Raw genomic sequence first — 15,708 nt, 5'->3', positions numbered from 1 at the left:
ACCTTGCCGACCGTACATACAATACAAACATCACATTGGGGAGACAGGTCAGGCCAGGTAGCGAGGAAAAAAACATCGAAATGTGCAACACAAAAGGATAATACAGGAATGCACAGATATCAACACACCATAGCACAATAAACACAGACAGCAACATGGGAAAGAGTCCCAGTGTGTACATCTGATCTGGGACCGCTGCAATCTTTCGACTGCGCCTCCAGCTGACCCGATGTTCAGCTCCAGCCTTGAGCCCACAGCTGGCGTCGAAGGGGTAGCCGGATTATGATGGTGTTTTTTCTTTGCGACAACTCATGAGAATTTCAAAGCTGTTCTTTAACACTCCGACACTGTTCTCGGAGAACCGTGAGCTTCTCCATGATGGTATCAAACTTGCTGGTGTTTTCATTCTTTTGCTCAGATAGCCAATTCTGAGAACTCACGACTGCAGTGAGCTGTTCCGCGATGCAATCCAACTTTCGCTCAAGGGTGTCATTTTGAGCAGGCCTCTCCTTGATGTATTCTAATATACGTTCAGAGGTGTTATTCTGAGTATTCACGGCAGCTGTAAGCGTCTCCAAGGTCTTAACCATTCTGCTTTCGAGCCCGTTCTGAGAAGTCGCGCCTCGTCCCATCGTTCCAATCCCAGCGGGCAGCCTTGGGGGGGTTTGAACAGCTGGTTCCGCTGTCTTAATTCTCCGATAAGCCAGGGCCAAGCCAGCTCCGATCAGCAAGAACCCTGTTATCATGGTTCCAAATAGGTAGATATCTTCAGCGCCCTCGATCGACAGTCCCGCCAGGCACATGACCCTCCATTTCTGCCACCCGTCCATCGTGTATCCGGCAGGGAAAGTCCCTCCAGGGCACTCGGGCTCTCCCGAGAGCAGACTTCTCGTTGAGAAAAGGGAGTCAATAGCATTCAGAGACCAGTTGATCAAATCAATAATTCTCTTTAGGTTTTAGACACAGACTGTGAGAGAGTGTTCCAGGGAAAGTAATACAAAAAAGACACGAGAGTAGACAAGGACATAAGCAGGGAGACAAACACTGTAGTGGGTCTTTTGTGTCTGCATTAAGGAAATTGGCATTCATGTAAAACCCCTTTAAATTGAACTCATGTCTCTGTATCTAAGAAAAAGCATTACAGAGCACTGCAGTTTCACATTCATACAGTAGCTTGATGCACATTCACATCTGCTGCCTGCATTGCAGGGATTTATTGTGTGCTGTAGTTGACAGGGCCCACAGTAGTCACAACCAAATGTGGTCATACAGTGGGGCAAAAAAGTATTTAGTCAGCCACCGATTGTGCAAGTTCCCCCACTTAAAATGATGACAGAGGTCAGTAATTTGCACCAGAGGTACACTTCAACTGTGAGAGACAGAATGTGAAAAAAAAATCCATGAATCCACATGGTAGGATTTGTAAAGAATTTATTGGTAAATTAGGGTGGAAAATAAGTATTTGGTCACCTCAAACAAGGAAAATCTCTGGCTCTCACAGACCTGTAACGTCTTCTGTAAGAAGCTTTTCTGTCCCCCACTCGTTACCTGTATGAATGGCACCTGTTTGAACTCATCATCTGTATAAAAGACACCTGTCCACAGCCTCAAACAGTCAGACTCCAAACTCCGCCATGGCCAAGACCAAAGAGCTCTCGAAGGACACCAGGAAAAGTATTGTAGACCTGCACCAGACTGGGAAGAGTGAATCTACAATAGGCAAGCAGCTTGGTGTGAAAAAATCAACTGTGGGAGCAATCATCAGAAAATGGAAGACATACAAGACCACTGATAATCTCCCTCGATCTGGGGCTCCACGCAAGATCTCATCCCGTGGGGTCAAAATGATCATGAGAACGGTGAGCAAAGATCCCAGAACCACACGGGGGGACCTGGTGAATGACCTGCAGAGAGCTGGGACCAAAGTAACAAAGGTCACCATCAGTAACACACTACAACGGCAGGGAATCAAATCCCGCAGTGCCAGACGTGTTCCGCTGCTGAAGCCAGTGCATGTCCAGGCCCGTCTGAAGTTTGCCAGAGAGCACATGGATGATACAGCAGAGGATTGGGAGAATGTCATGTGGTCAGATGAAACCAAAGTAGAACTTTTTGGTATAAACTCAACTCGTCGTGTTTGGAGGAAGAAGAATACTGAGTTGCATCCCAAGAACACCATACCTACTGTGAAGCATGGGGGTGGAAACATCATGCTATGGGGCTGTTTTTCTGCCAAGGGGACAGGACGACTGATCCGTGTTAAGGACAGAATGAATGGGGCCATGTATCGTGAGATTTTGAGCCAAAACCTCCTTCCATCAGTGAGAACTTTGAAGATGAAACTAGGCTGGGTCTTCAACATGACAATGATCCAAAACACACCGCCCGGGCAACAAAGGAGTGGCTCCGTAAGAAGCATTTGAAAGTCCTGGAGTGGCCTAGCCAGTCTCCAGACCTCAACCCCATAGAAAATCTGTGGCGGGAGTTGAAAGTCCGTGTTGCTCGGCGACAGCCCCAAAACATCACTGCTCTCGAGAAGATCTGCATGGAGGAATGGGCCAAAATAACAGCTACTGTGTGTGCAAACCTGGTAAAGACCTATAGTAAACGTTTGACCTCTGTTATTGCCAACAAAGGTTATGTTACAAAGTATTGAGTTGTATTTTTGTTATTGACCAAATACTTATTTTCCACCCTGATTTACGAATAAATTCTTTACAAATCCTACCATGTGAATTCATGGATGTTTTTTTTCACATTCTGTCTCTCACAGTTGAAGTGTACCTCTGGTGCAAATTACTGACCTCTGTCATCATTTTAAGTGGGGGAACTTGCACAATCGGTGGCTGACTAAATACTTTTTTGCCCCACTGTATGATGAAACGATTTGCTGTTCTCTGTATATGCAGGAACCCTAAAGACATTCCCATGCAGTACATCATGCAGAGATACGAGTAGTTTCACTAATGAGCACTTCGATGTGAAGGCAAGAGACAACATTACATGAATAAGCTGAGCTCAAACAATCTGTGGCTTTAAATATTTTACTGGCTGAGAAAAAGTTAGGGTCATAGCAGAAAATTCATCTACTTATGTTTGTACTATATATTACCTTCATCTTCAACATAACGTAGGGAACTGAACGAATGTTGGCAAGGATACAAAAACAGTCATCGCAGGATTTAAGCCTTTATCCAGCGCTGTTACAGTACAACACTGATAAAGAAAAATAAGTATGCAGAGATTAGTATGGATGACGGGACTGTTTCACTCTGTTTATTGATGCAAAATGCTTTTACGTTGCAAATCCCTGTGGAGGGAGCGATTTGGTTGCTGTATATATTCGCTTCATTTCTTCGACAGTGCATCCAAAGAGATAATTCTGTGTACACCTACTGTGGCATCATCCCCTCCATATTGGCCGGTGGCAGCAGCAGAGATCATTCACGATCCCATCGGTAACAAAACTCCCACACTCACATTCTGTTTTGTCTTTAATAAATCAGCCCAGCAACGTTGGCATATTCCTGTGGCCTTCAGAAAGGGAATTTATCATTCAGCTGTTGACCAAATCTGGCACACCACGAGCTGTCCTGGCAACGGCGGGGGAGGTTAGACACATAAGTGTTGATTTATTGGCATGATATACTGGACATAGCAAAATAAAATATGTTCCACAGGACATAAGCCATTTATCTTAGAACTGTCACAAACCAATCTTCACAACAAGGACAAGCACAAATTATAGAATGGAAACTACAGTAGCAAGGTGACCAAGTAAGCAAAGCAGTGCCCTCAAGGTCTCACTGTACCCATATGGAAAAGAAGTAAAAAAAACTGAAAGCCAAAACCCAAGGATTCCTGCTAGAAATTTGCATCATAATGTGGTCATCAAGGTTATCCACTTCATCTGTCCGCGGCTTTAATGCTGCGGCTGATTTGTGTGATTAATAATCAATTAAGTATTTCCTATATCAGATGCAATTAGAAATTCTTGTGTTTTCTATCTTTTCATCAGCAGTGAAGGATACAGGTATCTTCAGTTGACATGAATGTATACCTTTTCAGCGAATTTACTCCAAGTACCTACGAAATGAAGGATGTTCTTGAAAGAAAGGTCGCACTCACACGATTGTAGCCTCAGGTAGAAAAGACTTGATGCCTCCCACAACTCCAAAGGCAACAGTTTCACTGCTATTTAATACTTTAATGAGATGTTAGCAGATGTCATTAGGCCAAGTGGCTGGCATGATTTCTGGTTTGGGAATCGTTCTGCTGGTAAGCGAGCCACAACATGCTGCTCTGGACCTCTTTGTCAGTCCAGAGTGCAGACAAACACACACAAGCCAATTCTTTGGGGGAAAAAGGGAACAGATTTAACCCAACATATGGAATCTCAATGGGGGCTCTATAAAGCAGACCGCTGGCATTGCCCTCTGTACCTGCAGAAAACAATTAATCCTCAAGCCTCCCTGCCTTAGTGGCTCTTGTTTGGACCAGTGTCAGTGTAGCCAGATGGGCTACTCGCCTTCCGTTGTTTTTCTTCTCTCATTCTCTCTCTCTCTCGCTCGCTCTACCACTGCACTCGCTCCTTGTATCAGGTGATCGGGTTAATTGGGAACCCACCTGCACATTGATTGCAGGGTGGCGCTAGCCTGTATAAAGCTAAGCCGATGTCTTGTTGGATTAATTCCTCCCGAGCTTCTGGTACGATACAGCAGTAAATGCTGGCGTACTGCGACGGACTGATCAGCAAGAGCCGATTATACGACAGCTACAGGTATGCTCTCGCTTAACCTTCGATTCCCTCCGAATACTGGAATTGGTGTTAATATCCTTTTCCGGCCAGTTGTAGCGCAGCAGTCTGTTTAATTCTGCCATTGCGGAGAGAGGTGTTCGTGGTATCTCCACCAATGAGAGTATAGTGCCTCCGGTCCTGGGGTAAGCTGTTAGAACTACTTTTATTAGCATTCATAGCTATAAGAGTTTAAGGTTACACTTATCTGTTTCAGGGTTCACTGCTGTACTCACCTCTCCATGGTAAATTGTCCAACCTAAATTGGAAGAGTGGACTGCCTTCTCAGTTGCTGTTGTGAACTCCTCCTTGGTGGAGTCTGCTGTCTTGTCTTGTTTTGTCTTATCTTGTTTTTATTAAGTAGGCTTACCTTTTTTTGGGTTCGCCTGGTGTTCTATTTTACCCTGGACTGTTGCTCGTACCCACACTTCTGTGATCGGGCTGAAGTGATTCTCTGCCCGAGTGTCGTGCTGGGACTCTAAATCGCCTGGGTGGCCGGTCTCAGCCGGTGGGGAGCCAGACCGGCCTACGCCTGAGAATAATTATTACCAGCACGAGTGGTAGTTTGACCCGTGGGGAATAAGCCTTTCCCGTGTGTATGTGTGTGTGTGTGTGTGTGTGTGTGTGATTTCTTTTATTAAAGTTATTAAAGTGTGTTTTAGTCTTTTTATGATTTGTAGCGAGCCTGACGCTCAGTGTCCTTTTATTCTTTTAACATACTTTTCTGTGTTTTATTTCAGTGAAGGAGGACGAGCCAGTGGCCCTGGGACCTCAGGTGGTGGGTCGTTTTCACACTTTCTTTTGTACAGCACTGGGTGGTCTGCAGTGATTCTTTTGGTGTGATTTTCTTTTGGTTCCACGGCTGCTGGTAAGTCCAAGTTCCACGATTGTTTTATTTTTACTGTAGGACACTGTCAATAATGACGCTACATCTTGACTTTTAATATTTTATTTATAAAATATTATTTATAATATTTTATTTATTTCTATAAATAAAACTGTTTTAATATTGGAAGCCAACCTGCCTCAGTGTGCATCCTTGAATCTGTGCGGTCTTCTTTTATTCCTTTTATTTATTTTTCTTAAATATATTTCCTGGGGGTGTAATTCCCCTAGGTGGCGTTGTCAAGTTTATTTATTTTGTTCATAACCCCGCCGACCACTTGGTCACATCAGCAGAACAGGCAGATGAAGGATCAGGGAGAAAATCTGAAAAGATTCAGCTGGAGTCTGCTTTGGCCATCTCGACATTTTCTTCTCTTGTGACCCAGGAGAAGCCATACCAGTATGTCTCTCACAGCTCAACCATACTGCCCGTTCTGCTGAAATAAAGAGCACAAGATACAGATGGAATGAAAAAGGGGTCATCTCATACTGCACCATGCCATATGCTCTGACCTCTTCATTCAGTTCAGTTCAAACTTTGAGAAGTACAAAATGCCTTTCATCTTCCCAGATCAGACCTTCTCAATGGACAGACCCTGTAGTTGCTTTGATAGAAAAATGACTCATAAGATCCTGTAGCATGCTTGTTATTTGATCCAAGCAAATGGGTCAGTTAGTGCAGTTCTGAATGCTCTTTGATATAAGATAAAAGATGTAGCCTGGGCTTCATTTCAGACAATAAGTCAAGTATTTATCTTTAAAAAAAATGTATTCCTCCTTACAAGGATCCAGGGCTTAGTTTTGGTGCTGACTGAAATCACGGTGACTCATGGCTCGCAAGTGGGTTCCTCAGTAAAAGGAAATGCATGCTGATGCTCCCCTGGTGCTTTCATGTGTGCCGGTTTCATGCTACCTACAAACTACCTCTGACAAACTGCCCAACAGCCCTTGAAATATTGCCCATAAAGCCCAATGCCACTATAAACCTGGAGCTGTCAGCTGATTTGTGAATCCAATTACCTTTCCCTCAGTAATGGGTGTGTTCAGTGCAATGATGTAAGTCAGCTGCTGCTGGCATCTGTCAACAAACATTCAGCTTTCTGTGAGAATGACATACAGCTACCAGGACGCATAATATAAACTTTACAGCGGCACATTAAAGATCTAGCGAGTTTATCATTGTAATTAAGGAAACCTCTACCTGTAAGGCAAAACAAGACTTTTCTCTGCTACCTGACACTTATTCATTCCTGGAATATTTAACCAAAATAAACACTAATGAGCCTTTCAATTTGTTCCCAAGCTGCCAGCAAAGTGTAGCGTCTGGCACTGTATGTGAACCCTCTTCTCCCAAGCTAATCATACGAGTACAGGAGCCAATATTGCACCCATCCATCTTTCTCCACAGCAGCTTAGGTTGCCAGTAGTGGGTCATTTAAAGTGATACTGGAATGTTTTGGTTAGATTTATCTGATATAACTTAATTAACATATTACTGCCATGTCACTAATGCCCCTGGAGCATCGACAGCAATAACCTGGGAAACTAAGGATCAGTGTTAGGTAGTTAGCTGACAGCTGCTAATAAGTTCTCACCTTTGCTTTATCAATGAAAAGTGAAATACTGTCAAGCTACCACATCAAAAATACAGAAAACCTTTGTGTGCTTTCTTGTTGTAGGCAGGGTGAGGGAGAGGAATCTCCACACAATGTACGTCAGACAGGAACTTTTATGCCATGTTTAAATGGCGTTTTCCCCTCTTCTGCCCCACAGCCAGTAGCACGACTGGAAACGATCAATTAGGGCATCAGATACATAAGCTGATCATAAGCCAGACAACGTTTTCAGGCATTCTTCGAAATAAATCAATACTGACTCTGTGGATTGTACAGATATTCATCACTCCAGAAGATGATGTTCGAAAATCCCTTGACGTATTTGTGGTTTTTGATCTAATACCGTGATCAGTTAAAATAAATAAATAAATATTTCAAAATGTAAGGCTATGTGAGTGCAAATTGGCAACATTCTCATCAGTCATTCATTAGTTTTACTTTGGGATTAGTCCAAAATGACTCATTTCAGTCATTGTGAGTAAGAAGACAGACGGCATAATTAAGCTAATTACACTAAAGCCACACCTCCGGTTTGCATGGCTGTACATGTGTAGTTAAAAAGTACCTGCAGTAGTTGAGAATCTTGAGTATGCGTTGACTGAAGATTTCCTCCTTTGGTTCTTTTTAATCACAGTTTACTTCACACAGTTTCAGAATTGAATTTATTCATATTAAGCTGGAACACAAACTATTATAGGCCATTAAACATATTCACGCATTCCTGCAGTCACACACAGAAAATTAATGATATTCATCAACTCAAAGTGACTACAGGAGTTTACCAGGTTAAAGTGAAGCAACTATGAGTGTGTAAGTATATGATAGCATGCCTGATTCTATCAAAATGATGTGATGGTATATAAAAAGTAGTAGCACAAAAAGGTGAGATGAGTATTTGCTAGCAGCACTGTGGAAGTGCAATCTGAGGGTATACAAGTGTTGGCGTCAGTTGACATCTGAAAGAGAGTCGGGATGCTGACAGGGAGATTATCTCCACTGGAGCTGCAGCGCAGTGGGAGCTGTCCACTGCAGCTGTAATGTTGCTAGGGGAGCAAGGAAAAGGTCTGACTAGAGAGACTTTAACCAATACAGTGAAAATTAAGGAGGAAATTGTACTCTTGTACATGATTCACTGAAAGGCATAGAGAAACAGAGCACATCCATCAAAGGACTGGTGGAATGACATGCAGGAATGCAAGTCTGATGACTCAGGTCCCACGGGTATCTATCATCAACAGGAGGCCATGGTCAGGCCAGTTTGATGTTAAATGCTCAATGTGGTGAAATAAAAGACTGAATGCAGGAGGGAGGGGTGGTGGGACAAATGCAGAGAAAGGACAAACTCCTGCTGTGTATGTGTCATTGTTAGTTTTCCTCCTGTCTTGTCTTGCCGACAGTTTTCTTCCTGCCTCTGGGTAATGTCGAATGAATTATTTTTAGCTCTATTTCAGTCTGTCATAGTTCATCTAATTAAATCATGGCCCAATATAAGAAACGGCGTGAAGTATTTTTATCATGGTTTGTGTGTAACCTGATATCAGGCCTTTGATTTTGATGTTTTTATCCATTTTACTTCCTTCTGTTTTACTGCCAGTCTTAAGGAAAAGGGCAAATGCACAGTGAGAGTTTTCAGCACATACAGCAAAAAGGGGGGAAAAAGTAATTTTATTTTTCCACCTTGTTTTCATATCCTAGGGCTCAAAAAATAATCAAAGGGGGCATCTGAACTGTTTGAGACCTTAAGTCTGCAGCCTAAAGAGGGATTCAGATTGGGCTGACCCAGGTGGAGGTCTCTTCAACTCACAGACGAGGCCAAATCAATGAGGGATGCAGTGAAATGCAGACAGCAAACCCCATTGGGAAGGTGTTTGGATGCAGAGCCACAGGCAGAGGAGGGATGTGAATGTAGATGAGTATTCATATGGTGAGAAGATGGCAAGGACTCACATAAGCATGAGAGGTGAATAAATGAGCCCTGACAGGAACCACAGGAGCTGATGTCTTCCACTGAATTTTTGTCTCTTCCATCTTTGTTATAATTTTTAAGAATATTGTGTAACAATACGCCAGAAAACACTTGGGGAATCACAGGTAGGTAATACCGCTTTTAAAAAGCATATATGGCGCAGTCCACGTCGAGCCCACATTACACCCACTCACGAGGCAGCTCTCACTCTGCGTCTCGCTGTTAACAGAGACTGCATCTCTTAGTAGTTGGAGACACATCAGTAATAAACATGCAACTTACTGTTTGAGTTTAAACCACGCATATATGGATAAAGAAGGTATCGCAGTTTAACCATAATAGACTGAAGGCTCCTTTGTAATTCTGATAGATGCTCATTCACTCAGAATCAGGTGCGTTCAGCCCTCCTCTGCCAGGGTGAAGATTTAAAGCATATATCTTATTCCAAACACAAAGAGCTACTTAGTTCCTTTGTTCATCATTTTTTGTGAGTGGAAACTGAGTAAGTAGAGACTTTAGGGAAATTGACTTCAGTTTGTGTGTAAACGATCATAAACAGAGATAAAGAAGTAAGTCTATACGCTGAATACACACAACATTACTGCTGAAGCAAACACCAGAGAAATTAAACAAGTCCTCATTGTGGGAATTTGCTTTGCTTACACTCGTCCTGATGGACCAACAGCACAAAGACAATATGATTTACAAGAACAGCAAAGGAAAGTGAAAGTAATTACACAGACAGAGGAAATTTAGAATTTATTTAGCGGCCATGAAAAAGACAGCCTTGGTGAGTGAGGCGTAAACATGCTGCTGACTTTAGGCTTTACCAGCCAGAAAAGGACAGACCACATTAACATCTCAAAGGAAAGCTGGCTTCCTTTTCTCTTGAAATCTTACACCAGTCATGTAAATGCTGACCACAGTCCATTACACAAGAAGACTTAAAAAAGCAAGTGAACACATTTTGGTCAGTTAAGTTGCTGAAAGCACAAAATCCACAGAGTTATCCAAACAGCAGGAGTCTGATTTAGACCATGCTCGGTGCAGTAAACACTCAGGTACAGGACTCCTTTTGAGTCCACACAGTGAATCCTTCATCGCCACTCTGAGACACAGTAGATAGAGCTCCTCCTGTGTTTTTCAAGGGGTCTGCACAGTGAGGGTCTGTCAGAGTGGGCATGTTTACAGCAAACAGCGCAAAAAAATTCCAATATATGATTCCCAGAAGCCTTCTCAGGTAAATGGAAAATTACCAAGCTGCCATGAGGCTTCTCTGTATTTCAGTAAAATAAAGCCACATATGAAGTTGCTCTGATTCCACAAACAACCCTTCCCTTTCAGCAGAAAATAAAAACACTCCTCTAGTTCACTCGAGTGTACAGGGATGTCCTTCAGTCAGTGCCAGACTGGCCCCAAGGAGAGAAAAACAACCACTATAGACAGCTTTACCTGCACTATTGATGATGTGCTTGGCTCCAAAGTCTGCATCCCCTTGTTCACAATTTGGCTTTATGTGTATTTTTTCTTTTTGACTTTTTTATGTCATGCATGTGTTCATGTCCCCGTTTATTATCCTTCAGCTGCCACCAGCACCCCCAAAGCTTCCCAGATCCATTATGCTGGAAACATGGCTGCTTTTCAGACTAGCAAGCTGTTTTTTCTTTGGCCACAGGTTGCAGTGTTGTTTTTACTGAAGAAAATGGTCAGCAAACATCTGAAAAAATGGGATTTTTGAGAGCAGAATCATCTGTAAATCTATCAATATCACAGTTTAGGGGCTCACTGATTACTAATTAAATAACTACTGGGCAGCGTGCATTAATCTGGCGAATGGAAATCCAGTTAAATAAGCTGGAGAGTGCATACTGACCCATAACAGTGGAGTTTACATTAATAATGTATAGCATTTAAACAGAGTGGAGGGGCATAGCTTTAGGATGCTGTCGGCAGGATTTAAACAAGCTCCTAGAATGACTGATTGATGGAAGACATTCAGTATAATTTTCTGCAGTGGTACAAATTTCAGTGGGATCAGTATATTTTCTGCTTCTTCTTATAAACTTGTCTTCTAACTGGAGTTTTGTTAACAATTGAATGAGCTGGAGTGTGGAGGTTTCAAGCTCAAGATAAGTGCACTTATTTAAAACACCCTTTACAATCAGATGTTTACACACACCACAATTCCAAAGCTGAGAGCGGAAAAGTGGTTTCAAAGGGCAAGTCACCAGTAACAGGTAGACAAATACTGGCCGTGAGGATTGCCCCATAGAACCGACTGGCCCCTGAGATTTTAACCTCTTTTTCTATTGAGCACCCTGATCTGGGTCTAGGCCATGTTTGTTATAAGAACGCATCTGGTGCCATTTTTCAAAGGTTGCCAGGCATGGCACATTCACCAAAGGAGCCACCTGATGCTGCTGTGACTAAAACGTGTGTGTAATTTGTTGTGCTTCATTTATGTAGCATCAAATTTTCGCTAGAGAATTTTAGGATAACTTCAATGACTCATTGCTAAATGGCTTTTATTTACTCTTATTTTTAGTAAAATTGTTGTTTGTTGGAGTTTCTCTCTCAAGTATCTCACAGAACACGTGATCAGCTTTTTGTTTTAACCTTGCAGTGTCGCAGCCATTACAAGAACAAATTTGTAGATTTTTATTTTTTTAAAGAAGTCTCTGGCTTATGGCGTTAAACATTATCCAGTTGAGTCTGCATTAAGTAGAAGTTCGTTTAAGAGACAATCTATCACCGCTTAACATCTATGCTCACCAATTTCATGGAGGGAAACTCTGGATAACTGCTGGAGACTCGAGAGAAATAGACTGAAGTACGTGTTAGAGTAAGAGTGATCAGAGACAAGAGATAACTGAGCAAATATACAGAATACAAAATACACAACGTCGCCACTAAAGCAGACAATAAAAAATATCCCAACAATTGTTTCCCAAAAAATATGTATTTTTTGTTTTTGTAAAAGAAAAGCAATATCAAATTGCTGAAACATAAATAACTGGCTGTATCCACCTTAAAAGCATTACTTCAGAATATTCAACAATATTAAGTAAATCTGGTTAGTTTGCATACAGTTTAAGCTAGCTCCTTGTGCCCGTGCATGATGCAGTCCTGATGAACTGTGCAGCAGCTGCAGCAGAAGACACATTCTGATGTACTGTGCTATATCCTTACAGCCATTCATCATAACCAGTGTTGTGCTATTTCCACTTGCTTATCCTGGCATTGCAGGAAAGAGAAAAATGCCAGAATCACAGCAAAATCTCAGCATCACTTTGTCTCTTGAGAGAGGCGACTGTGCAGTGAAGGCGATAGTCACACTAATAATGGTTAGAGTGTCACTGCTCTGTTGCTTTCCTGCACCTCTGTTCTGAAATGCAGAGAAACTGGGGGAAGGGGGACAGCCTGCATTTTTATTCAGGCGCTTTCTTTTTTTAAATAGCACAGTCTACTAACTAGAATGCCAAAATTATACTCTTACATTTAAGGTGGACTTTAATAGTCCCACTAACATTTGGTCCGTCCCTGTGGTTTTTTAGGTGATATATGAGAATAGACAGGAAAGAAATCTTCTGCAGTGTAAACAATGAACCACTTCCCTTTACAGCAGTTTCTTCTTTCTGCACTTGCAGCACCTTCTCATTTTTCTATTTCCACCTTCGTCTTATCATAAGTTAGCCTTTTCTATTTAATCTTCTTTCACTGTTTTCAGTCTGACCCATTTGAATTAACAACTGCTGTTTGCACACATGACATTGCCCAATCTCTCCACATATTGATTTAGGCTTTTTACGCAAACTCTGGAAGTGAATTGATACCAGCATTACTCAAATGGACTTATCGACTGATTTAGATAATTCACTTCATAATACTGATTGCTCAGCTTTGCAAACCCCCCAAAGATCACAAAGCTGAACAATCACACCAGCCTAAATGGAGTTTCTGGCCAGTTCAGACATTACTGGCAAGCTTAAACAGCTGTTCCCGTCAAAAAGCCACAGGGAGAGCATGAGTTCAAAACAAAGACACAATCTGAAGATTAGGTTGCCGCACAAACTATAGCTATAGTCTTAGTGTCTTTAGTTCCAGGTTCAGCGTTCATTGCCTGAGACTTTATCTCTGAAGTGATTAGAAATAAACACCTCTATCAGTCTGGTGGTAGAGGTGTAGAGAGTAACAGAGCAGATCACCTTGAGGCTGCTGGGACTCTGCTGAATCTGCTGAGGCTAAGTAATTTGTAGGCATTTACAAATGCCAGGAATGTCTCACCTCACCCACATGACAAGGACTTTCAGCAAAAACAATCAAATAGATCCTAATGGATATTCAAAAATGCACATCAGAGAAATAAACCTCTAAAACTGTATCCATTAATTGGAAAATAGACTAAACTTGTACTGATTTCATTTGACTAATCCTGATTCCATGAAAATTGGGATATTGTGCAAATTTTAAATAAAACAGAATGATCTGTCTGACAGATTTTTTATCCATAATAAAAGATAGAAAATGTTCAAATGTTTGAACATCAAACAAAAAGCTGGAAAAGTAAGTGGTGCTAAAAAGAAACAGCTAGACTAACATTTTCAAGTTAATTAGGTTAGTTGGTAGCAGATCAATAACAGGATTGACTATAAAAGACTATCTTAGAGAGGCAGAGTTTTTCAGAAGTAAAGATGGGCAGAGGATCACTAATCTGCAAAAAACAAGATGTTATGAAACAAAATGAAACAATTTTAGAACAGTGCTCCTTATAATAAATAATAATGACTCCAAGCTCATTTGAAATGGACTGAAGCTAAGCGGAAACCTGTTAAGTGGTCAAAAGACACAAAATTATAAATTGTTTTTGGAAAACATGGATGCAGCATACTCTGAATGGAAAAGGAGAGACCATCTAATTTGTTATCAGCATTGAGTTCAAAATCCTGCATCTCTGGTGGTATGAGTGTGCATCAGTGCCTATGGAATTAACAGCTTGCACAACTGGAAGAGACAAAGATGAGGAACAGGTGGTGGATAATCCAGAGGTGGCTTAGAAGGAAAGGGCCAGCTTGCAGAAACTGGTTGTTAAACAAGGTGAGAAATTGGAGAACACTGAGGACGGTGGAAAAGTTGTTAGCACAAAAAACTAGGGGTTTATGAGAAGTCAAGGTTTATCCTGACTACCACACTTAAGAGTCAGACCATGTAGCGGAGAATGTGTGCTGAAGACGGTCCTTTTAACACTGATGTTGATGGCATACAGGTGGTCAGGCTCCAGAGCGAATGGTTGCTTGGCATACCAGGCCTGAAGGAGAGAAAAGCAAGTATGACAGTATATTCAAAAAGCATTACTACCCACTAGAAACTATCCAAATAATCATCATGAAATGAAAACTACGACAAAGAGGACCAAGCATTGATGAACAGCTAGAACTATAAATATGGCCAGAGCTCCTAAAAGTCTAACAAACAGTCCCTTCAGTTCTCAGACCCTTAAAGGCTGTTGTTAGAAGAAGAGTGCATCTACAGTGGTAAGCATTTGTGAGGCATATTGCTGCCATGAATATGGGTTTAAGTGCTTTGCAGGTCACTGGATTCTGATCCTGTTTACATTTTACACATCATGCCATTCTTTCTGAATTTGGGATTGTAGATGGCAGATTAGACAATCTTCTTCAAGTCTTTTGTCTCTCCAATACCTAATCGGATAGTTCTCCTTCACTGAGTGCTTTAGCATTTGACAGACTGCATGCTGGTAGGAAACACCTGCAAAAATGTGACATGTTTAGTCACCTTGAGTAATATTATCCTCACATATGTGCTACACTAGATGCACACACACATTGGCTCGTTTATCAAAAACACAGGGTGAAACAGAGTCATGAAGAGAGAGATTAGATAAAGTCTCTCCAGATCCATAGCTGAATAATGAAAGTCAAACCAATAGTAAGAATGAACTCCATCAGTTATCTCTGAGTTTGAGGTGGATCACTGTGGTCACTGCACGGACAATGGCAAGGAAAATACAGGCGGGGGGTATAAATACCAATATACTTCAAATTTTTAGAGGATTGGTCCCCAGGGGAAATGTTTAATTTGTTTTACTTTATTAGTGTAATATGTTCATGCTGGATGATTTCTGCTTGGACAGAGGGGGTTATTTTTGTTTTGCTTTGCCTCGTTTGAACAATAGTGCCATCCAACCAATTTCCTTTTCACTTGACACAAAAGTGTCACTAGTGGCTACTAAAACAGTTTAGGAAATGTATATTTTTAAAAGTAAGCAGATCTATAAAACTGCTTTTATTACACAACACGGTAGAATGAACTACATTCTTAAAATGGTCACGATATGTAATTAATACTTTTTAAAAATAACAAGGAGAACATTTAAAAATTGTGTTTTGCAGAGGAAGTATTTATTATATTGAGATTTATGTGGAAGT

The 15,708-nt window shown here is 41.5% G+C and overlaps 1 protein-coding gene across 1 annotated transcript; it reads right to left on the bottom strand.

Annotated features, from left to right (window-relative positions):
* Positions 1–320: 320 nt before the first annotated feature.
* On the bottom strand, positions 321–3,444 carry LOC146717972 (uncharacterized). The gene is made up of 2 exons (XM_085467334.1): positions 3,397–3,444; positions 321–947 (listed from the first exon to the last, which is right to left on the bottom strand). The coding sequence occupies exons 1-2, from the start codon at positions 3,442–3,444 to the stop codon at positions 321–323; spliced, it is 675 nt and encodes a 224-aa protein (XP_085323460.1).
* Between the last annotated feature and the right edge of the window lie 12,264 nt (positions 3,445–15,708).

Source organism: Copadichromis virginalis, linkage group LG2 (assembly GCF_057382275.1).
Source record: "Copadichromis virginalis isolate Kocher_CV1m ecotype Utaka linkage group LG2, C_Virginalis_male_GT1.1, whole genome shotgun sequence".
NCBI lineage: Eukaryota > Metazoa > Chordata > Actinopteri > Cichliformes > Cichlidae > Copadichromis > Copadichromis virginalis.
This window is presented reverse-complemented; position numbering and strand designations above follow the sequence as displayed.

Coding starts and splice junctions, on each gene's coding strand:
- LOC146717972 (XM_085467334.1), bottom strand. CDS start 3,444: ATGATCTCTGCTGCTGCCACCGGCCAATATGGAGGGGATGATGCCACA. Junction 948..3,396: donor ATGGAGGGGATGATGCCACA/GTAGGTGTACAC, acceptor TAAAACCTAAAG/AGAATTATTGATTTGATCAA.